Source organism: Anomalospiza imberbis, chromosome 1 (assembly GCF_031753505.1).
Source record: "Anomalospiza imberbis isolate Cuckoo-Finch-1a 21T00152 chromosome 1, ASM3175350v1, whole genome shotgun sequence".
NCBI lineage: Eukaryota > Metazoa > Chordata > Aves > Passeriformes > Viduidae > Anomalospiza > Anomalospiza imberbis.
The window spans coordinates 2,787,923-2,810,472 of NC_089681.1; the positions used below are offsets into that span (position 1 = coordinate 2,787,923).

Consider the following 22,550-nt stretch of genomic DNA (forward strand, 5'->3'; position numbering starts at 1 on the left):
AAGCCTGGGTCGCTGCTCCCCACCAGTAAATCCCAGTTAATCCCATCGGCAGGGACCGGGGTGCTGGGGGGGGGGGTGTCCCTCCATTCCCCCAAGGCTGCCGGGGGGCTCCTGCTGCAGCCTTGCAGCCTCCCTGTGCCCTGATCTCACTGCGCTTGGCCGGGGGTGCTGAGGGAGCCTTGGGGGGGTTCCTCCCCTTTTGGGGTCTGTGGGCCTGGGATCCCCCCGGCGTGAGGCAGCCCCCAGCGTGGGGGACACCCTGGCACCCCAGTTCCTCTCGCGCAGTTCTTCCTGCTCTGTGATGGGTGTGCCACCTCCACATCCCCTCACACGGAACCCGGAGAGGGGGCGTCGGCGGTGCCGGGGCTCTTCTCACCCCCACTGCGGTGCCGGGGGTCCCGCTGCTGTGCCGGGGGCCATGCTGGGGTCCCCGCGGTGCCGGTGGGGGTTGTTGGGCGGTTCTCGGTGCCGCGGGGAGGGGGTGGGGGCTCGGGGGAGTGGCAGCTGCCGCGTCCCCACCTGCCACCCGGAGGGCGTGGTGTGGCACAGCTGTGGCACCGCCGGGGCTGTGTCACTGCCGGGGGGTGTGGGAGCCGTGGGGTCCCCCTGGGGATGCCGGGACAAACTGGGGCAGGAGCAGAGCAAATATTGACGTGGCAGGATGTGGCTGCCGAGTCCTGCCTGTGTGCCCCTGCCCGCACCCATGCCCGTACACCTGTTCGTGCCCCTGCCCGACCCCTGCCCTGGCTCTGCCTGCAGCCCGGCAGCGCGGGATGCTCGGGCGAGCCTGGAGGCGCCGTGCCCGGCTCAGGGACAACCCCCGGCTCAGGGTCCCCTCCGGGGCACTCCGCGGGGCCGGTCCCGGGGCGGGGGCGGGGCGGGACCCGCGGGGGTTCCCACGCAGGAACCGGCCGGGTGGGTCGGGGCAGGGGGGGGAAGCGGGAGGCGGGTCCGGCCGTGCTCCCCCCGGGCGGGAGCCGGGGCCGGGGAGGGGCCGGTGGTGAGTCAGGGCTGGGCCTGGGGCCCCCCCGACCCCCCCGACCGGGGGTGGAGCCGCAGCCGCTCCCGCCGTGCCGGCAGCCAGCGCCGCTCCGTGTCGGATCGCGCCGGGACCTGCCGGGCCATACGGGGCTGTACTGGACTGCGCTGGTCTGTGCCAGGCCATACCGAGCCGAACTGGACCGTACTGGGCTGGGCTGGACCACAGTGAGCCGTGTTGGACCGTACTGGGCTGTACTGGACCATACTGGGCTGGGCTGTGCTGGGCCATACTGGGCTGTGCTGGGCCATACTGGGCTGTGCTGGAGCAGCCAGGGCTGTGCCCTGCAGAGCGGTTGCTGGACTCTGTTGAGCTGTGCTGGGTGAGACGTGACCGAGCCCTGTGCCGTGTGCCGTGTGCCGTGCCCTGTGCCACGCTGCCCGCGCCATGGTGGCGGGGATGCTGATGCCGCTGGAGCGGCTCCGCTCCATCCTGGAGCTGCTGTTTCGCGAGGGTGTTCTGGTCGGGGAGCGGGACGGGTGCCCCCGGCGCACCCACCCGCAGCTGCCCGGCGTGGCCAACGTGGAGGTTCGGCGCGCCATGGCCTCGCTGCGCTCCCGCGGCCTCGTGCGCCAGACGGCGGCCTGGCGACACCTCTACTGGTACCTGACGGACGCCGGCATCGCCCACCTGCGCCAGTACCTGCGGCTGCCGCCGGACGTCGTGCCGCGCTCCCTGCAGCGCGTCCCACGCCCCGCCGCCCCCCGCCCCGAGGCCCGCCGCGCCGCTGCCACGGCCGGCGCTGGCACCCACCGGGCGCGTCCTGCCGGCGGTGACCGGCTCTACCGCAGGAAGGACGAGGGCGAGGGGCACGTGGAACCCATCGCCGTCACCGCAGGGCAGGGGGGGTCCCAGCCGCCCCCCCAGCCCAGCCCGGCCACAGGTACCAATCAGCGCCCCGGGATGCTCCTGGTGCTCTCGTGGGTGGGGGGCACTCGAGCCCCTCTGCTCCCAGGGGAGGTCTGGGAAAAGGACAATTCCTTAAGCTCCCCTAAACCCCCTCCCTCTTCCTAGCCAAGGATGGGGTGGGGGGTACTTGCAGGCCCCTGCACTGTCTGGGGAGGGAGGAGGGCGCTGGGGGGCTCCTCGCTGTGCCCCCCTAACCCCTGGGCAGGAGTGGTCTCTGGGGGATCACGGGGGGCCGGGGTGCAGGGAGGTGGCTTCCCGGGGTCCCCGAGAGGCTGGTGGGGTGACGGGACCCGGGGTGCTGCAGGGGTGGCATTGCTGCCGCCCTCCCGGGCTCCACCGAGGTGGGGAGGCGGCTGAGGTGGGGGAGCTGGACCGTGGGGGGCTGTGCTGGGGGGGATGTGCCGGGGGGTGCCCTTGCCGTGGGGAGCGGGGGGGACATTCCGTGGCGATTTTGTGCCCCGAGGTCCCCACGGGGCCTAGGGTGGGTCGGACAGACGGCGGCAGCTGGGGTGGGCAGTGCTGCTGGGGAGGGGGCTGTGACTGCTTGGGGGGGTCCCCAACCCCGCCTCCCTGGCGACACGCGATCCCGACACACGATCGGCGGCAGCTGGACCCGGCGGGGGTGCGGGGCGTCCGGTGTCCCACCCCCCCCGGGCGGGGCAGCTGTGGTGTCGCTCCGAGGCGGCGGTGAGGGCCCCCCCCCCCCGATCCCCCCGGGCTGTGAGTCAGCCCGTGGCCGTGGGCAGCCGCCTCCGGTCCAAGTTTCCAGCCTGGAGGCGCCGAGCCCGTTCCCTGCCAGCGCCGTGAGTCACCGGCCGGCGGGGGGGCCGGGCCCGCCGCGCTGCTGCCCCGTGGGTGCGGGTCCTGCGCGGGCGGCACCCACGTCCCGTGGGGACGGGAGGGGTTCCCCCGAGCTCTGTCCCGGGGGTCACATCTCGCGCTGGGCTCCGGGGCTGCGGTCGCTGCCCGACCCTCGCGTGGGACGCGATTGCGGAGCCCCGGCCGTCCCGTCCAGTCCCGCCGTGCCCGCCGATCCGGCTCCAGGCTTTCCCTCCGCCCCGAGAGCCGCTGCCGGAAAACCCGGCCTGGAGTCCCGGCTTGCGAGGACGGGGTCGCGCCGGCGGCGGGGGGATTGCGGGGTCCCCGCGGGGAGGAGGGGATCCCGGTAACCCCCAGCGGCCCCATTTTTCCCCCTGCCCGGGGGGACGGCCTCCTTCGGCGGCGGGGCCGTGCCGGGGCTCCTGATGTCACGGCGACCCCCGAGGTGACGGCCCGGTGACCCGCCCCGGTGCCGGGGGGTCCGGGGGTCCTGGGGCGCCGCCGCGGTCGCCCCGTCCCGCCCCCGCCCGTGTCATGTTCTAACTCGGGCTCGGTGACGGGCCCCGGTTATTTATATCGACACCCGCTCCCTGCCCGCCCCCCCCCAGCCCCCGCCGCCACCGGCGGAGCCGCGCTGCGCCCTCGCTCCGCGCTCCGCACCTGTCCGCACCCTGTCCGCACCTGCCCGCACCCTGCCTGCCCATGAAGGTCGTACCGGGTGGGTGAGACCGGTGGGGCTGCGGAAAGGACGGGAGCGAGGGGAGGGGGGGCTGGCGCCGCCGGGGCGCGTTGTCCCGGGATATAAAAAGCCGGGATGAAGGGGACACTCCGGGGGGGGGGGGGACGACGCGGAACGGGGGGGACACGGGGGGGCCCTGCCGGTGCGGCGGGCAGGAGGCGTCTCCACTCCGCGGTTCGGGAGGGGTTAAGGCGGAGAGGGCGCTGCCCCGTGGGGGCGGGCGCTGGTTCGTCCCTGACCCGCCGAGCCCGGCCGGTGCCGAGCCCGTCCCGTGTCCCTCATGGAGGACACCGGGTCCCTGTTCCCGTCGCTGGTGGCGGCGGGGCACGCGGCATCCCTCGCCCTGGTCTGGTACTGGCGGCGGCAGCGGGACGAGCCGGGGGGCACCGGTGAGTTCGGCTCCGCTCGGCCCCCCCGCGCCGCGCTCGGCTCGGCCCCTCGCCCCGCCCACCCGCCCCGGGGAAGGGGGGAGCCACGCGACACCGGCAGCCCCGCTGGGTCCCGAGTGGGTGGGGGTCCTGGGGGGGACCCATTCACCGTGGGGTGGGGGACAAGGGGAGAGACGTGCTGCCCTGGGTTCTGGGGGGCTTCACCTGCCATGGGGGAGCATCCCGGTGGGAGTGGTACCCAAGCGGTGGGAGCGATGGTACCCAAGGGTGACTCAGCACTGGCAGAGTGTGCCCCCCCCACCCCCCAGTGCCGCCGCCCCGTGCCCACCCCGTCCACTCTGGCACTTTTTCGAGTGGAGGTCCCGCCAGGAGCTTCCTGGCATTGAGCTGGCTGCCCAAATCTTCCGCAGCATCCCCATCCCGAGGCATGAAGGTGCCAAATATTTTTGGGGACGGGTATCTGGTGACAGAAGAGGCCGCGAAGAGCCGAGAGGATGCCGGTGTCTGGGGGTCCTCTGAGACCCCCACACGCACCTCCGGCGCGGCCGCAGCCACCTGTATCCGAGCTGCCGGGGGCCCCGGCAGCCCCGGCCCTCCCCGCCAGTACTTTCCAGGGCGTTGGCTGCGGCTTCCGTCAGTCTGTGTGTGGCACTGGGCACCGTCACGCGGCCGCCGCCGCTCCGGGATGGCCCCGCTCCCGCGGCCGCCGCGCTGGGAATCCACCGCCGAGCCCGCGGCCGGTGGGAGCCCCGGCGGCCGCTGTCGGTGCCGGTGCCAGATAAGGCGGGCAGGGCACCTTGGCCGGGCCGGAGCCCCCGCTGCTCCCGGCCGGGGGGGCCGCTGGCTGTCCCTGGCGCCGGTCCAGCCCGAAGGACACCCCCAAGGTCGCACCTGCCCGGGCCCATCATCTCCCTGCGCCGCGCCGCGACCCCCCCCGAGCTGGGAGCTCCCGGGGGGCGCCGGCAGCATCGGCTGCGCCGGGCGGTGCTGAGGGCTGCGCTCCTGCCGTCCCTCGGGGCTCGGGGCTGTGCCCCCGGTGGTGCCCGCGCTCGGCTGCGCCACGCCGGGGCAGGGGGTTCGGTTTAGAGCGCTGTTCGTGAAACCCTCGTGGGGGCACTGGGGGCTGCCCGGTGCCCACGAAGGGGCTGCCCGGTGCCCACGAAAGGGCTGCCCGGTGCCCACGAAGGGGTTTCCCGGTGTCCACGGGAGGGCTGCCCGGTGCCCGCGGTGGGTTTCCCGGTGCCCACAAAGGGGCTGCCCGGTGCACGCGAGGGGCTGTACCAGCTGCTCTCGGTATCACTTGCGGGCACAGTGTCAAGGCAGGTGTTTTCGGGGGACGCCACAGCTCAACCGGAACTCCTGTCCGGGTCTGCATGCCCATGCCCGCGGGGCAGAGGGCTGGAGGGCAGAAGGCTGGGGGAAGCTCGGGCGGGCGAGGCAGAGCTTGGCAGCCTGGTGGCGGCGCCGGCTGGTTTTGGCAGCAGGATGCCGCTGTTTGTTTGGCTCCGCTCCGGTTTCCAAGGCTGCCAGAGACGTGGCGGCAGTGGGCGGGTGGGGGCCCCAGAGGTTTGGGAACCCCCCCCCCCCGTGTCCCCCTTTCCGCTCCACTCAGCTTTTCCACCGCGCTGGCGGCTCTGGCTGTGCCAGGCCGGGAGCGTTGTTGGATGTTGCTTCTGGCCGCAGCAATGACTCACCAGCCTCGAGGGGCCGTGGCTGGCAACCACCGGCATCCCTGGCGCAGCCCCCCCGACACGGCCTCCGCCCCTCGGCACTGCCTCTGGCGGCCATGGGGAAGCTCTTCCCGCCGCTGTCCCACGTCCTTCGCGGTGCAGCCGTGGGAAGCGTCCCGGAGCCGTGGGAAGCGTCCCGGAGCCGTGGGAAGCGTGTCGGAGCCCTGGCAGCGTGCGGGAAGCGTGGCGGGCGTGGCAGGCGCATCCCACGGGACACGTGTCCCGTTCCAGGCGGTGCTCCCCGCTGGCCGGCTGCTATCGCCCCGGCTCGGGCCCCCCCGCCCCCCCGGCTCCTTATCTCCGCAGCACAGATGGGACGCTGCCGCTGCCGTGGGTCGGCACCGTGCCATGCCGTGCCGTACCGTGCCGTGCCCAGCCCCCACTCCTGGGCCTTGCTGCTGACCTGGTTCATCCTGGCTGGCTTGTGCCATGTTGGGTTTTAACGCTAGACCCCCCCCCCCCCCCCAAGCCCCCCGAGACCCCCTGAGACCCCCGTGCTCCCCGCAGCAGGGATGTGCCTTGCCCCAGCAGCCTCCCCAGTACCCAGGGTGCTGGCATGGGCTGCAGCCGACCTCAAACCACTCCAGTGCCTCCCTGGTCGGGACCCTGTGCCATTCCATGCCCATGCCCATGCCCATGCCATGCCTGTGTCCATGACCGTGTCCCTGCCTGGTGGTTCCAGCCCCTCCAGCTTTGTCCCAGCTGCCCGCTGCGCTCTGCCCACAGCCGTGCGGGACTGGGGGGTCCCAGCAGAGCGGCCGGGGTTGGGCTCCGCGCTGCCCAGGAGCAGGAGGAGCCGGGCTGGCGGAGACCGTGGGCTGTGTGAGTCACTGGCCGCGCTCTGGCCGCGCTCCGGGCACGGATTCCGCTGCACTCCCACCAGACGCGGCCGGACGCCGAGCGGGGCGGGGGGCGCCGGGCCAGGACGCGCGATGGGCTTCTCGCTCTGCTGCTGTTGCTGCTGCGGGCCAGGAGAAGGTGAACTGCGGGCCGGGGGTTGAGGGGATCGGGATGCCGTGGCATCCCCCAGGACCCCCGTCCCCGCCGCAGGCCCCTTCCCAGCACAAACAGGTCCGGCCCTGCGTGTGCTGGCGGGCTCGTCCGACCGCGGGGCGGGGGCACAGCGGGTCCCGGCAGCTTGGGGGGCGTCGGTGGGGAAAACACCCGCCGGAAAACACTGAGTGCTCCCCTTGGCACAGGGACCCCTGTGGGGAGAAGAAGCGGGGAGGAATGGGTGCTGGAGTAAGCGGTTCGTGCCGGGGGGGCACGAGCTGCCCCCACCCCCGGGAGCTCTGTGTGTGTGGAGGGGCCGGGACGCGGGTGCTGGAGATGTCGGGGTGCCCCGTGACCGCAGTACCGGCTGGTCCTGGGGGCTGCGGGCAGAGGGGTGCGGCTGGGGGGGAAAGGGGAGTGCTGGGTGCCGGCTGTGTGGGGTGCGGAGTCCCAGCACGGGGGTCCTGAGTGCAGGAGGGGGTGTCCCGTCCGGACATCGCCCCGGAGTGTGGGATGGAGTTCCCCCGGATTGCAGGGACGGGGTGTTCCCCCCGGATCCCTCCGGTTTCCCCGGGTGCTGCGGGCGGTGGCGCAGCCGGGGCCGCTGAGGGGAGGGCGGGGCGGAGCGGGGCGGGTCCCGCCCGTTTCCCCCCCCCCAGCCCGTCCCGTCCGCCCGGTGCCGCTGGTCGGTCCCGGCCGTGGGTCCGTCGGTCGGTCGGTGGATGGTGGGGTCCCGTGCAGTCCCGTCCGGCGGAGCGGCGCGGCCATGTCTGGTCCCGGTGGGGACTGGCTGAGCGGCGGCTCCGGGCCCGAGCGGCGGCGGTACCTGAGCGCCCGGCTCTGCTGCACCGGTGACCGAGGGGAGCGGGGCCGGGGGAACGCGGGGGAGGGAGCGAGGGGGGTCCCGGGGCGGGAGGGGAGCGCGGGGGGGGGTTCGCGGCGGGGATGCGGGAGCGGCGGGACGGGGGGGGACCCGGGAGCGGCGGGAGGGCGGGGGGACACAGGGAAGGGCGGGGTGTGCGCGGATCCCCCCCCTCGAGCAACGCCCCCTCTGTGAACCCGCCCTCAGGGCCAGGCTGGGCTGCGCTGGGTTTGGGGCGGGCTCTGCCGGGAAGGGGTGGTTGTGTAAATGTGTGCGTGTGTGTTTGTGTGCGCCTCTGTGCGTGTTTGTGTGCGCGCTCGCACCTGTGTGCGGTGCACGTCCCTCGCGTGTGTCCACCGGTGTGTGTCCGTGCACTCGCGTGCGGACAGGCGTGCATGTGAGCGTGTGTGAGCTGCGCGTGTGACTGTGGGGAGGTGCGTGTGCATGGGAGTGAGCTGCTGCACACTCGTGGGTGTGCGTGCATAGTGTGTGTGTGTGTGCGTGCATGTGTGTGTGGGTGCATGTCTCTGTGTGTGTGTGTGCATGTGTGCGTGTGCAAGTCTCTGTGTGGGTGCATGTCTCTCTGTGTGTGCATGTCTCTGTGTGTGTGTGTGCATGTGTGCATGTGTGTGTGTGCATGTCTGTGTGTGTGTGTGCATGTGCATGTCTGTGTGTGTGCATGTCTGTGTATGTCTGTGTGTGTGTGTGCATGTGTGTGCATGTCTGTGTGTGTGTCTGCGTGCCTCTGTGTGTGCGTGTACAAATGTGTTACACGCAGTGGCACACAGATGTATTCTCTGTGTGTGTGTGTGTACAAATGTGTTACACGCAGTGGCACACAGATGTGTTCTCTGTGTGTGTGTGTGTGTGTGTACAAATGTGTTACACGCAGTGGCACACAGATGTGTTCTCTCTGTGTGTGTGTGTGTGTGTACAAATGTGTTACACGCAGTGGCACACAGATGTGTTCTCTGTGTGTGTGTGTGTGTGTACAAATGTGTTACACGCAGTGGCACACAGATGTATTCTCTGTGTGTGTGTGTACAAGTGTGTTACACACAGTGGCACGCAGATGTGTTCTCTGTGTGTGTGTGTGTGTGTACAAGTGTGTTACACGCAGTGGCACACAGATGTATTCTCTGTGTGTGTGTGTGTGTACAAGTGTGTTACACGCAGTGGCACACAGATGTGTTCTCTGTGTGTGTGTGTGTGTGTGTGTGTACAAGTGTGTTACACACAGTGGCACACAGATGTATTCTCTGTGTGTGTGTGTGTGTACAAGTGTGTTACACGCAGTGGCACACAGATGTGTTCTCTGTGTGTGTGTGTGTGTGTGTGTGTGTGTACAAATGTGTTACACGCAGCGGTACAGATGTATTTTCTGTGTGTGTGTGTGCACAGGGTGTCCTGGTGCATGTGTGTGTGTGTACAAATGTGTTACACGCAGTGGCACGCAGATGTGTTCTCTGTGTGTGTGTGTGTGTGTACAAATGTGTTACACGCAGTGGCACACAGATGTATTCTCTGTGTGTGTGTGTGTGTGTGTGTGTGTGTACAAGTGTGTTACACGCAGTGGAACTCGGATGTATTCTCTGTGTGTGTGTGTGTGCACAGGGTGTCCTGGTGTGCGCATGTGTATACAAATGTGTTACACGCAGTGGCACAGATGTATTCTGTGTGCTTGTGTGTGTGTGTACAAATGTGTTACACGCAGTGGCACACAGATGTGTTCTCTGTGTGTGTGTGTGTGTGTGTGTACAAATGTGTTACACGCAGTGGCACACAGATGTGTTCTCTGTGTGTGTGTGTGTGTGTGTGTACAAATGTGTTACACGCAGTGGCACACAGATGTGTTCTCTCTGTGTGTGTGTGTGTGTGTGTACAAATGTGTTACACGCAGTGGCACACAGATGTGTTCTCTGTGTGTGTGTGTGTGCACAGGGTGTCCTGGTGTGCGCATGTGTATACAAATGTGTTACACGCAGTGCACACAGATGTATTCTCTGTGTGTGTGTGTACAAATGTGTTACACGCAGTGGCACACAGATGTGTTCTCTCTCTGTGTGTGTGTGTGTGTGTACAAATGTGTTACACGCAGTGGCACACAGATGTGTTCTCTGTGTGTGTGTGTGTGTGTGTGTACAAATGTGTTACACGCAGTGGCACACAGATGTGTTCTCTGTGTGTGTGTGTGTGTGTGTACAAATGTGTTACACGCAGTGGCACACAGATGTATTCTCTGTGTGTGTGTGTGTGCACAGGGTGTCCTGGTGTGTGTCTGTGTACAAATGTGTTACACACAGTGGCACACAGATGTATTCTCTGTGTGTGTGTGTACAAATGTGTTACACGCAGTGGCACACAGATGTATTCTCTCTGTGTGTGTGTGTGCACAGGGTGTCCTGGTGTGTGTCTGTGTACAAATGTGTTACACGCAGTGGCACACAGATGTATTCTCTGTGTGTGTGTGTACAAATGTGTTACACGCAGTGGCACACAGATGTATTCTCTGTGTGTGTGTGTACAAATGTGTTACACGCAGTGGCACACAGATGTATTCTCTGTGTGTGTGTGTGTGTGCACAGGGTGTCCTGGTGTGTGTCTGTGTACAAATGTGTTACACGCAGTGGCACACAGATGTGTTCTCTGTGTGTGTGTGTGTGTGTGTGTGTACAAATGTGTTACACGCAGTGGCACACAGATGTGTTCTCTGTGTGTGTGTGTGTGTGTGTACAAATGTGTTACACGCAGTGGCACACAGATGTGTTCTCTGTGTGTGTATGTGTACGCCCCTGCACACCCACGTGTGTGTGACTGCACACCTGTGTGCGTGCCCTGTGTGCATGTGCCAGTGTCTGTCTGTGTGTCTGTGTGTCCGTGTGTGCACGCCGTGTGTCTGTCCCAGCTCATCTCCCCGTGCCCACCCACCCTGGCGTGCTCCCACATCTTGGGGAGCCCCTGCCCTCAAGTGGCCCGTGTACCCATCCTGCCCTTTCAGGTCCCCCTGCGCGTGTCGCCGCGGGGACCCCCCTGTGCTGCCCCCCTCCCCCGTGTTGTCCCCCTGTCCCCGGGCCCTGACACTCCCCCCGGTGCCAATCCCCGCTCGCTGCTGGCGCCCGGTGCCTCCTGGCACTGCCTGGCATGGGGCTCGAGGTCTCCCCCAACCCTGGTGCAGTAGGGTCCCCGGGCCACCGCAGTGCTTTGCTGCCCCGTTGTCCTGGCCTGGTGCGTGGCGGTGTCACCTGGGTGTCACCACGGCGCTGGGTGCACCCCCGGTGGCGGCAGCGCCCGTTCCGCGCCCACGGGTGCCGCGGGGTGCGGGTGCCCGGCGCAGTGTCGAGGTGGGGGCGGCTCGGCGGGTCCCGGGGGTTCCCCCGGAGCCCTGAGGGTGGGAGACGCCGTGGGAGGGAGCCGGGCCGGCCCGGTGGCGTCGGCACCCGCGGGCGAGACTGAGGCGCTCCTGCCCGGCCGGCCCGGCTGGCCCGGGAGCCGCCGGAGCCGGGAGCTGCCAGGGCCGGGAGCCGGGCGCCGCCTGCCCCGGGAGCCGCCGGGGACGGTGCCAGGAGCCGCCCCGTCAGGTCTTCAAAGCGCTCGCTCTGACGCCGCCGCGTCCTCCCGGTCGGTACCTGCCGGAGCCGGGGGTGCCGGTGCTGGGGGTGCCGCAGCCGGGGGTGCCGGTGCTGGGGGTGCCGGTGCCGGGGGCGCCGTTCCGCCCCTCACCCCGCATCGATCCCAGGATCTCGGTCTCGGCTCAGATCCCGCCGGTCCCGGCTCGGCACGTCGGGAGCGGTTCGGGCCGTGTGAGCGCGGTGCCAGACCGCAGCGGTGCCACCCTTGTGACCGCCCTGGCAGTGTCACCGCCGTGTCCTTCTCTCGTCCGGCGGCTCCTTCGGCCGTGTCGCGGTAGCCGCGGCTCCGGGGTGTCCCTGCCTCCCCCGACGTGCGTCAGCAGGGCTACCACCATGCTCCGGGCGCCAGATGTGCCTGTGCCAGATGTGCCTGTGCCAGATGTGCCTGTGCCAGATGCGCTCTCGGCGGAAAAATGTGCGTGCCGGGGCTGGGGCCGGGCCGGTGCCGCCCGCATTCCGCGGCGGCCGCGCTGGCTCTGTCCCAGCGGGCATCGGCCCGGCCGCGGCTGCCGCTCCCTGACGGGCCCCCGCACCCACAGCGTGTCACGGGTGGGTGTCGGGGTGGGTGTCACGGGTGGGCGGGGGCCAGCGGGGCTCCCGGGGCGCCGCCGGCGCGCGGTTGGACCGTGAGTCACGGCAGGAGGAGGCCACGGCCCCGTGTCCTTTGGACTCCGCACTGAGGATGGGCAATGCCCGCCGCTGCAGAACGGGGGTGTTGGGGTGCAGACATGTACGTTGGGGTGCAGACATGGGTATTGGGGTGCAGACATGGATGTTGGGGTGCAGACATGGGTGTTGGGGCACAGGAAGTGGGCCTTAGGGCACTGACGTGTGTGTTGGGGTGCAGATCTAGGTCTTGGGGTGTTGGCTAGGCCAAGCTGGCAGCGCCCAGGGCACCCACAGCTGCCCTTTCCCCAGCAGCTGCCACCCCTGCCGTGGATGGCGTGGGTGACGTTGGTGACATGGGTGCTGTGATAGGCAGGACTGGCAGCTCTGTGTCACCCCAAGGGGCTGGGGATTCTCAGCCCGTGCCAGCCACCCTGGGGGTCCCCGGGGAGGGACATCCCGGGGGGATGCAGCACCCAATGGGGCACAAGCCCTGAATTTGCCCTGTAGTCCCCTCAGCTGACGTTGTCACCCATTGGGGGAGGGCGGTGAGAGGTGAATCCCTGGGGAGGGGGGATTCCTACACTGCTGCCAATGCCCCCACCCGATGTGAGAGCCCGCGGGTGCTGTAGGGCACAGGGCAGCGTGTGGGGTGCTGTCCTGGGGTGCTTGTTGGGAGCGGAGCTGCTGGTGGGGCTGGTGTGTGCATGGGGGCACATAGGGGGAGTCTGTGGGGCTCAGTCCCCCATCCTGGGGATCCTGCAGCCCAGGACATTGTGACCCTGAACGCCTCAAGAGGAGCCCCAGCGATCTGAGCCCCTCAAATGTGGGACCTAGGACTGGGGCTAGTGAACCTGGGGGCTTGAGCCCCAGGTGGGGGGAGCAGGGGTCCAACAGCTCCAGGGAATGGGCTGGGGGGTTCTGTGGTGGTCCCTGGGCTGTGGCACCGGGTGGTGCCAAAACCCCCACAGGGACTGAAGGTCCCGGCTGGGGCCTGGGGTGCTGGGGAGCTCCTGACCATGGAGCCAGAGGGGTTCTGGGGACCCTCTGTAAGGGGCAAGGAGGGTCTTGACCTGGAAACTCGGGGGACCTGAGCCTCCAGAGCTTGGAAACCTGGTGGTCCTGAGGTGTGGTGGCTGGGGGTCCAACAGCCCCAGGCTGTGGGCCCCACCCCCCCCCCGGACTTACGGACCTGAGGGTCCCAAGGCCCCGATGTGTGGGGCAGGGGGTCTGGCTGCCCTGGGTGAGGGGTGCGAGGTTTCTGAGCCCCCCGATCTTCAGGAACCAGGGTCCCGCTCCCCGCGCTCGCAGATCCGGGGGTCTCGCGGCCCCGTGTGTGGGGCTGGGGGTGCCGGCTCTCCGTGGAGCGTCCCGTGGCTGCTCCGTGGGTCCGTGTCCCATCCCGCCCGCAGGCGCAGGGAGGGAAGGGTTAAAGCTCAGGAGTTTCCTGTGGGCAGGGTCGGGGCGTGGGGCGTGGGGGGCGGGGGGAGAGAGCCCCGTCTCCTCCCCGGGCCGCCCCACTCGCGGTGGGACCGGCGGCGGAGCGGGAAGGGAGAGCAGCTGTGTCGGGGCTCAGGGTGTCGGGGCTCAGCATGTCCCGGCCGCGGCGCAGCTCGGAGGACGCTCCGGCGGTGGCCGCCCGAACGGGCTCCGAGGACAACCTGTACCTGGCCGTGCTGCGGGCGGCCGAGGGCCGCAAAGGTACCGCGCGGGGGGGCGTGGGGGGGCCGCCCACCGTGGCATCCCCACCTGGGGCGGTGCCCCCAGAGCAGGCTGCGGGGCAGACCCCCGCGCCAGGGCGGGGTCCCCAATGCTGGGTCCGTGTCCCCGGGGCTGTGGGCCCCCAGGCGGGCCTTGGGGCAGCCCCCCACACCAGAGCGGTGTCCCTGGGGCAGGGCCCCATGCCGGGGCGGTGTCCCCAGGTTGGTGTAGCCAGGGCGGGCTGTGGGGCAGACCCACACGCCGGGGCGATATCTCCGGCCAGGCTGTGGGGCAGACCCCCGCGCTGGGGCGGTGTCTGCGGGGCCGGCTGTGGGGCAGACTGCAGCAAAACCCCCCGCCGCCGCCCAGCTCCATCCCCGGTGCCCTCGGTCGCTTCCTGCCACGCCCTGCCTGGCCGCCCCGGCCTGGCCGCGGCTCTCCCTGTGCCGCCGCCGCGGGGTGGGCGCCGCTCCGGGGACCCCTCGGGTGTCAAGGTTGTGGGCGCGGGTGCCGGGGTTTGGTGTCGGTGCCCCGCGCTCGGCGCGCAGTGTGCCCCACGTTTCCTTCCTTCCTTCCTTCCTTTCTTCCTCTCGCACCGTGGCCACTCCTGGCCCGGCACGCCCTGGCTGTGCCGCTGAGCGCCCGTGGGCCCGCGGGGCGGCTCGGGTTGTGCAGCACCCCCGGGGTGCTCTCCCGGCGGGGAGTGTTGGCTGTGGGGCGCTGGGTGCCGCGTGGGCAGATCCCGGCACGCTCCAGCAGGGCAAGACCCGGCACGCAGCACCCGGCTCGCCACGGCGAGGGCAGGGGGGCGTAGCGGCTGCCGCGGCACCGGTGGCATCGCCCCATGTGCATGGGGTGTCACTTCTGGCCACCGACCCCTCTTGGGCGTCAGGCAGGGTGTGGCACTGGAGGTGACACTGGGGACCCAGGGGGACAGGAGTGCTGGCTGGGGGGTTAGTGGGGTGCAGGGCAGTGGGTGCTGGTAGCGGGTGCTGGGGGGGGTGGGTGCTTGTGCGATCCCGGGTTCCCATCCCAATGCGTCACCATTCCCATGCCATCCCCTAATGACAGGGCAGCGGGCAGGGAGCGCCGTGACTCACTGCAGCCCTGCTTGGCCCTGTGCCCACAGAGAAGGGTGTCCTGAGGGTGTCCTGGGGTGTCCCACAGCTCTGGCAGTGCAGATGGTGCGTGGGATCACCTCAATCCCATACATATCCCACCAGGGCCCTGCCTGTGGGGCTGGAACTGTGCCAGGGTGGTGCCAGGAGAAACACCCCATGGCCTTGTCTCCGTACCATACCCAAACCGCTCAGTCAGTGCCCACTGGGCCCAGGGCAGAGCTGGGGCTCCTCAGAGCAGTGCCAGAGGGCTCAGGGCTGGGTGGGCACCTCCTGCTCCCAGTAGGCTCAGAATATTCCGAGTTGAAAGGAGTTCCACAAGGATCACCAAGTCCAACTCCTAATTTGTCCGCACTGGGGTTGAACCTGCAACCTTAGCACCACGCTCTGGCCAACTGATCTAATCTCAGTGCTCAGGGTTGCTGGGTGCTGGCATGGTGCTGGCACGCTGGGGCCGATCCCCGTTAGCTGTTTCCTCTCCCCACACCCCCGTGACTCACCGTGGTTCCCCAGAGCGGTTGGCTCATCATTTCCTGCGCCAGCCATGCCCTGCGGTGCCACCAGCGGGGCCTGATTTTTGTTGTGCCACGACCCTGGTGCCACTGGCTCACCTGTCCCTCTCCTCTCTTGCAGATGAGCGAGATCGTGTCCAGAAGAAAACCTTCACCAAATGGGTCAACAAGCACCTTATCAAGGTACGGGGCACCTCCAGTCCAGCAGGCACCACTGCCCCAGCAGTCCCCGGCCCCAATTCACCCCCAGCCACAGCCCCGTGTGCTGGTACAGCCGAGGACGTGGCAGTGGAGGGTCTCCGGTGCCAGTGCCGGTGCTCCTGTGCCGCACCTCTGGTCCAGGCCTCTCAGCTGCCTCCATGGTGGGGTTCTGTCCTCCAGGTGGGATCTGCCCTCCTGCTGCCCTCCCAGTATGCCAGGAGGGAACGGTGCCCTTGGCACCTGGGGATGTGTCCTGTGCCTTGACGTCCTCAGTCCTGCCCCACCGCTGCCAGTCCCCCCAGTCCCTGCCACAGGCAGAGCCCCACCTTGGCACCTGGCACACAGTGGGACATGGCCCAGCCCCCGCAGTGTGTCTCCACATGTCCCTGACCCTGCAGTGCCATCGTGGTGCCACCACGCTCTGCCCATCCTGGGTCCCCTCTCAGCTCTCTCCTAACCGCTCTCTTCTCTCTGCCCTGCGCAGCACTGGCGACCAGAGGTAGGTCCTTCCTCTCTCTCTGTCTGTCCTACTGCGCTCTTCCTCTTTGCACACCCTCCTTTCCCCCTGGGGCTGCCACTGTTGTAGGCAGTGGCTCTGACCCCTTCACGGTGGGTCTCTGCATGCCAAGAGTGATGCCAGAGTGATGCCGGATCCATCCTGGCACAGGGGGAGCTGCTGCGTGTGTTTGGGGGGGGGATCGTGGCACTGGGGACACCAGCTGCACTTGGGGCTGTGTGTGAGCACCCACTGCGCTGGCGGGGGGGGGTCACTGGGCACCCACCCCGGTGTTGGCTGGCAGGGGTGGGGGGTGCTCAGCTGCCCCCGGCCCCCCTGACACCGTCGCTTTCCCCGCAGGCGCAGCGCCATGTCAACGACCTGTACGAGGACCTGCGGGACGGGCACAACCTCATCTCGCTGCTGGAGGTGCTGTCGGGTGACACACTGGTAGGTGCCACTCTGCCCTGCCCGCGCTGTCCCCCAGTCCCCGCCACGCGCGGGCACCCCTCCGCCGGCCGTCCTCATCTTCATCCTCGTCCTCGCCCTCGCTCGCTGCCTCTGTTCCCTCTCGTCCTGCTTGGCCGTCGGTCTGTCGCGGTGACCCCGGAGTGCCCGCGCCCCCTGCCCCTGCCTCTAACCTCTCTTTGCTTTGGTGCCCTCTCTGCTTCCTGGCGCCGGCCCCCGGCCCACCGCCGCCTTTGCCTCCTCCTTCTCCTTCCTCTCTCTGCTCCTCTCCGCTCGGCTCGGCTCGGCCGGGGCAGCCCCGGGAGCGCGACGTCCTGCGGACCTTGCGGTTGGTGAGTGGTTCTGCCGTCAGCTCTTGGCGCGGCCCCGCACGGCGGCCGGAGACAGCAGTGCCGTGACAGCGGCACGGAGCAGTGCCCAGCATGTCCCAGGGGGGTCTGCATGCCATGTGCCGTGTGCCGTGCCTGTCCCAGTGCTGTCCCAGTGCTCTGCTGCATGCTTTGCCTGTCCTGGTGCCCCCCTGGCGCCCAGAGCTGTGGGGGTGGGTTTCCCTGGGCCAGAACTCAGTGGCAGCAGCAAGAGAGAAGTCATCTTCCACAAGCAGCATCACTGGGAGTGATCCCACCACGCTGGGTGTCAGGCTGGAGCCGGACTCTGGCTTCTGGCATGCCCTGCGGGGTGGCTGGCAAGCGGGGCGGCACGTGGCCACCAACTCCCTGGGTCTCACACTAGGGCTGGCCCTGGCCCCAAGCGGCTGCGGGTCCACGTTGGCCCCTTTCTGTGGGACGGGAGCGACCCCGGTCTGCTGCTGAGTGGCACAAGGGGGTTCATGGAGTCCCCAGCTCTCCCGGCAGCCAAAGCTGGGCTTAGCTGGTGCAATGTCGGCATTGCCGTGGGGCAGGAACATGTTGGGGGGTGTGTTTGGGCAGGACCCAAGGGGACCCCGGCCGGGACCCACAAGTTTAGGGGGCTCACCCAGCTTGGCAGTTCCTGGTCCTGCTGAGGGGACACTGGAGCGTGCCGGCGAGCTGCATGACGAGGGACCACGGTGGCCACGCACGCAGCGCTGGCAGGACCGTGGTGCATTGGCACTGGGGCCAGCAGCAGTCCTGCCCGGGCAGTGGCTGCTGTGCCCGCACGCCGGGCACTCGGCTCCCCTCGGCACGGCTGTGATGGTCCCGGTGCTGCCGGGCGTGGCGTGGGAACAGCCTGTGCCGCCGGGTTCACGGGGGGAGCATGGGGAGCGTCCCCACCCCGGCAGGGGCAAAGTGCGAGGGCGGGGTGCCATCGGCATGTGCGGCGCTGGGAGGGGCCGGACGGCGCCGGGGGTGGCGGCGGCCGGGATGGCAGGACGGTGTGGTGGCATCGTGGCGGGGCCGTGGCCGTGGCGGGGGGGTGGTGGGGGGGCGTGTTGTGGCATCACGGAGGGGCTGCGGTGGCAGGACACAGCAGGGATGTGTCCAGCGTGGCTGAGCTCACCACCCTCCTCTTCCCCAGCCCCGGGAGAAGGGCCGGATGCGCTTCCACAAGCTGCAGAATGTCCAGATTGCCCTCAACTACCTGAAGCATCGGCAGGTGAGCATGGGGAGGGACACCTGGGATGCCCATTGACCCCCGGGGCTGTGCCGGGCCCCCCCATCCCTGAGCCGCGTGTGTCCTGCGCTGCAGGTGAAGCTGGTGAACATCCGGAACGATGACATCGCCGACGGCAACCCCAAACTGACACTGGGGCTCATCTGGACCATCATCCTCCACTTCCAGGTGAGCCCGGCGGGGCAGTGGTACCGAGGGGCCAGGATTCCGTGGTGCTGGGGGCCTCCCCGGGCTGGTCTGGTCCCCAGTGGGTCAGGAGTGGTGTCACTGGCAGTGCCATGCAGCGAGTGTCACTGTGCCAGTGCCCGTGCTGGTGCCCGTGCCAGTTTCCAGAGTAACAGCTGTGTCCTGGCAGATCTCAGACATCCAGGTGACGGGGCAGTCGGAGGACATGACAGCCAAGGAGAAGCTGCTGCTGTGGTCACAGCGGATGGTGGAGGATTACCAGGGCCTCCGCTGCGACAACTTCACCACCAGCTGGCGGGACGGGCGCCTCTTCAACGCCATCATCCACCGGCACAGGTGGGTGCCGTGGCGGTGCCGTGTGATCCATGGGCAGGCGTGTGCTCATGGGGTGGCCGTGCTGATCCTGTGCTCATGGGGTGGCCGTGCTGATCCTGTACTCACTGGGGCAGCTGTGCTGATCCCGTGCTCATGGGGTGGCCGTGCTGATCCTGTACTCACTGGGGCAGCTGTGCTGATCCCGTGCTCATGGGGTGGCCGTGCTGATCCTGTACTCACTGGAGCAGCCGTGCTTATCCTTTGCTGATGGGGTGGCCATGCTGATCCTGTACTCACTGGGGCGGCCGTGCTGATCCCATGCTCATGGGTCAGCCATACCTGTGCTTATGGGGTGGCTGTGCTGATCCCATGCTCGTGGGGCAGCTGTGCCTGTGCTTATGGGGTGGCTATGCTGATCCTGTACTCTCTGGGGTGGCTGTGTCTGTGCTTATGGGGTGGCTGTGCTGATCCTGTGCTCACTGGGGCAGCCGTGCCTGTGCTTATGGGGTGGCTGTGCTGATCCCATGCTCATGGGGCAGCCATACCTGTGCTTATGGGGCGGCTATGCTGATCCTGTACTCTCTGGGGTGGCTGTGTCTGTGCTTATGGGGCGGCCGTGCTGATCCCATGCTCGTGGGGCAGCTGTGCCTGTGCTTATGGGGTGGCTATGATGATCCTGTGCTCACTGGGGCAGCTGTGCTGATCCTGTGCTCACTGGGGCAGCCATGCCTGTGCTTATGGGGTGGCTGTGCTGATCCCATGCTTGTGGGGCAGCCATACCTCTGCTTATGGGGTGGCCGTGCTGATCCTGTGCTCATGGGGTGGCTGTGCCGATCCCATGCTCATGGGGCAGCCATACCTGTGCTTATGGGGTGGCTATGCTGATCCTGTACTCTCTGGGGTGGCTGTGTCTGTGCTTATGGGGCGGCCGTGCTGATCCCATGCTCATGGGGCAGCTGTGCTGACCTTGTGTTCAACGGGGCAGCTGTGCCAATCCTACTCGGGGCGATGCGAGCACGTGCTCCTGACGAGTCCCGGCCCATCAGCCTGTGCTGCAGTGCCGTGCCCACTGTTGGCGTGCCAGGGCGGTGGCAGGCAGGTCCCCACGGGTCCTGCTGGGACCGCTGCGTGCTTCTGGGGAGAGAAAATATGTGCAGGCCTGTGTCAGATTGGGGGGGAGTCACCTGCACAGTGCCGTGTCACAGCTGTGCCGTGCTCTGCACCACGGCACTGCCACACTGAGCTTGGCCCCACCGTGGAGCCCCAGGGGGGGCCCACGGTGTCAGCCCCATGCAGGGCTGGGGTGCCCAATTCACAGGACATGGGGGCTGTGACTGTGTCGGGGTTCCCACTGGGGACTGTGTGTATCCCCAGCCCATCCTGTTCCTGTGCTGGCTGTGGGGGTCTCTCCTGCCACCGGTGTCCCCGGTGTGGGATGGCCTGGCAGGAGTACAGGCAGGGGGGGAGGCCCCAGAAAAGGGGGGACCTGCCCTCCTCGGGATTTTGGGGTTCCCACAGTCCCACTGACCCCTGCTGACCCCCACCCGCAGGCCAATGCTGATCGACATGAGCCGGGTGTACCGCCAGAGCAACCTGGAGAACCTGGACCAGGCCTTCACCGTGGCCGAGCGGGATCTGGGGGTGACGCGGCTGCTGGACCCCGAAGGTATGGGCTGGGGTGAACTGGGGGGGTCCTTCTGTGGAGCCCCATCCCTCCCCACCACGGGGTCCCCCAGCTGACCCCCTCCCTCCCCGCAGACGTGGACGTGGCGCAGCCGGATGAGAAGTCCATCATCACCTACGTGTCCTCGCTGTACGATGCCATGCCGCGGGTGCCCGAGGTGCAGGATGGCGTCAAGGCCAACGTGAGTTGGGGTGCTGGGGGTCTGCTGGGGCGCTGCTGCCACCCCCTGCAGCATCACCCCCAGCCCCACACCTGTCCCCCTCCCCAGGAGCTGCAGCTGCGCTGGCAGGAGTACTACGAGGTGGTGACGGGGCTGCTGCAGTGGAGCCGGCAGCACTCGGCGCTCTTTGAGGAGCGTCGCCTCCCTGCCAGCTACGAGGAGATCGAGGTGAGGCCACCGGCACAGGCATGGCAGTGGGGACAGGAACGGTGCTGATGGCCTGGCATGGCCACGGGGATCACGGTGCTGCCACAAGGGTGACCAACCCCGGGAGCCACTGGTAGCCGGGGCAGTGTGTGGCAGAATCCTTGCTGGCCTGTGGCCCCACCGTGGGTGGCTCGTGTCCACTGTGTCAGCCCCCATGGCAGCACACGTCCAGCTAAGCTGTGCCAGGCAGTGGGTCACCGTGAGACCGGGGTGCGGCTGTGGCCACGGAGCCCCCTCCGCTGCCAGTCTGGGGGTCTGCAGGGTTCGGGGACTCAGAGCCATGCCAGAGCCGGGTGCCCCATGAGGGGGGGCCCCGTCTGACTCACCCTCCTGGCTCTGCCATGAGTCACCGCTGGCAAAGCCCAGCACGGCCACTTCCTTCCCGCCGGCTCTGCACACATGGAAAATTGCAGGGTGGGGAGGGCGGATGTTTGGGGAGGGGGGCAGCAGTGGCTGGGGGTCCCCACTCAGCTGTACCCCCCCCCCCCCCCCCGGCAGATCCTCTGGCGCCAGTTCCTCAAGTTCAAGGAGACGGAGCTGCCGGCTCGGGAGGCCGACAAGAACCGCTCCAAAGCCATCTTCCAGGCACTGGAGGTACCGGCCAAGGGCTGGGGTGGGGCTTGGAGGTGGGGTCCTGTGGGGTGACGGTCCTGGGTGCTTGGGATCCCAAGGGGTGGGGGGGGGGCTGAGGGGGAGACCCTGGGGACCTCAGGTCCTGAGGGGTGTGGGGGTACCAGTAGCCAGGGGTCTCGAGAAGCCGGGGGTGTGTCCCAAGGGGATAATGGTCCTGCAGGCCTTGGGGGGCTCTGGGTGGGTGCCAAGGGGATGATGGTTCTAGGGGCTGTGGGTCCTGGGGTGTCAGGGGTCTTGGGGGTGTGGGGTGGGTCCCAAGGGGATGATGGTCCGAGGGGCTGTGGGTCCCAAGGTACCAGGGGTCTTGGGGGTATGGGGTGGGTCCCAAGGGAATGATGGTGCCAGGGTTCCGCGGGTCCCGCGGCAGTGCCCGGCACGACCCTTGGGGCAGTGCATGACATTTGGGGTGTGCAGGGCGCGGTGCAGTCGGGACAGCTGAAGGTGCCCCCCGGGTACCACCCACTGGACGTGGAGAAGGAGTGGGGGCGGCTGCACGTCGCTGTGCTGGAGCGGGAGAAGCTGCTGCGGGCGGAGTTCGAGAGGCGAGTAGAGGGGGGGGGGGCCGTGGGGCCGGGCAGGGCCGCGCTGGCACCCACACCCCCCTGCCGCTGCCAAACCGCGGGGCTGGGCCGGGGTGGGGTGTCCCGGCCCCCCCGAGGGGGAACCACAGGGCTGTGAGTCACCGCTCCTGCTGGGAAACCTCTGCGGCCGCCGGCCTCGAGCACGGCACGGCACGGCACGGCACAGCACGAGAGGGATGGGGGCAGGATCGGGGACAGCGGGGATGGGGGTGGGATGGGATGGGGAGAAGAGGTGGGATGGGGGTGGGGGGTATTGAGAATGGGATGGGGGGCAGGATGGGGATTGAAATGAGATGGGATGTGGGGGATTGGGATTGAGGTTGGAAGTGGGACGGGGATGGGAAAAGGAAGATGGGGATTGGGAGCAGGATGCAGCATGGACAGGACCCGTGCTGTGCATGGCCAGGACAGCTGCCCCCTGGGCAGGACCTGATCTCTGCTGACCACGTCCCTCTGTGTCCTCCCCGTGTCCCTGCAGGCTGGAGCGGCTGCAGCGCGTGGTCACCAAGCTGCAGATGGAGTCGGGGCTCTGTGAGGAGCAGCTGAACCAGGCGGATGCTCTGCTCCAGGCAGTGAGTGCTGGTGGCCCCGACCGGGGCGGGGGGTCCTGGTGGGAGCAGCCCCGGCCATGGCCCTGCCCTTACTGTCCCTGCCCCCAAAGGACGTGCGGCTGCTGGCGGCTGGGAAGGCGCCACAGAAGGCGGCAGAGGTGGAGAGGGACCTGGACAAGGCGGATGCCATGATCCGGCTGCTCTTCAACGACGTCCAGACCCTCAAGGACGGGCGGCACCCCCAGGGCGAGCAGATGTACCGTCGGTACGGGCGCTGCGGGGGTCCCCACGGCTTGTCCCCATGGCGCTGTCCCCCCAGAACCCTCCTTGTCCTTCCTTGCCCCTCAAAGCCCTTCATGTCTCCCGTGT

At 68.2% G+C, this 22,550-nt stretch overlaps 2 protein-coding genes across 2 annotated transcripts in view; both read left to right on the plus strand.

Moving 5' to 3' along the window:
* PLEC (plectin) overlaps positions 1-22,550 on the plus strand; it is a 93,136-nt gene that overhangs the window by 8,507 nt on the left and 62,079 nt on the right. Inside the window, exons 3-14 of the mRNA XM_068177291.1 lie at positions 15,168-15,229; positions 16,104-16,193; positions 17,709-17,786; positions 17,880-17,972; positions 18,160-18,326; positions 19,856-19,971; positions 20,064-20,170; positions 20,258-20,377; positions 20,915-21,010; positions 21,464-21,591; positions 22,109-22,202; positions 22,292-22,446. Coding sequence (XP_068033392.1) covers positions 15,168-15,229; positions 16,104-16,193; positions 17,709-17,786; positions 17,880-17,972; positions 18,160-18,326; positions 19,856-19,971; positions 20,064-20,170; positions 20,258-20,377; positions 20,915-21,010; positions 21,464-21,591; positions 22,109-22,202; positions 22,292-22,446 — 1,306 coding nt within the window. The remainder of the gene's footprint in view (positions 1-15,167; positions 15,230-16,103; positions 16,194-17,708; positions 17,787-17,879; positions 17,973-18,159; positions 18,327-19,855; positions 19,972-20,063; positions 20,171-20,257; positions 20,378-20,914; positions 21,011-21,463; positions 21,592-22,108; positions 22,203-22,291; positions 22,447-22,550) is intronic.
* LOC137467773 (small ribosomal subunit protein eS10B-like) lies at positions 965-3,153 on the plus strand. The gene has a single exon (XM_068179228.1). It carries the CDS (start codon positions 1,427-1,429, stop codon positions 2,051-2,053), a length of 627 nt encoding a protein of 208 aa, XP_068035329.1. The 5' UTR covers positions 965-1,426; the 3' UTR covers positions 2,054-3,153.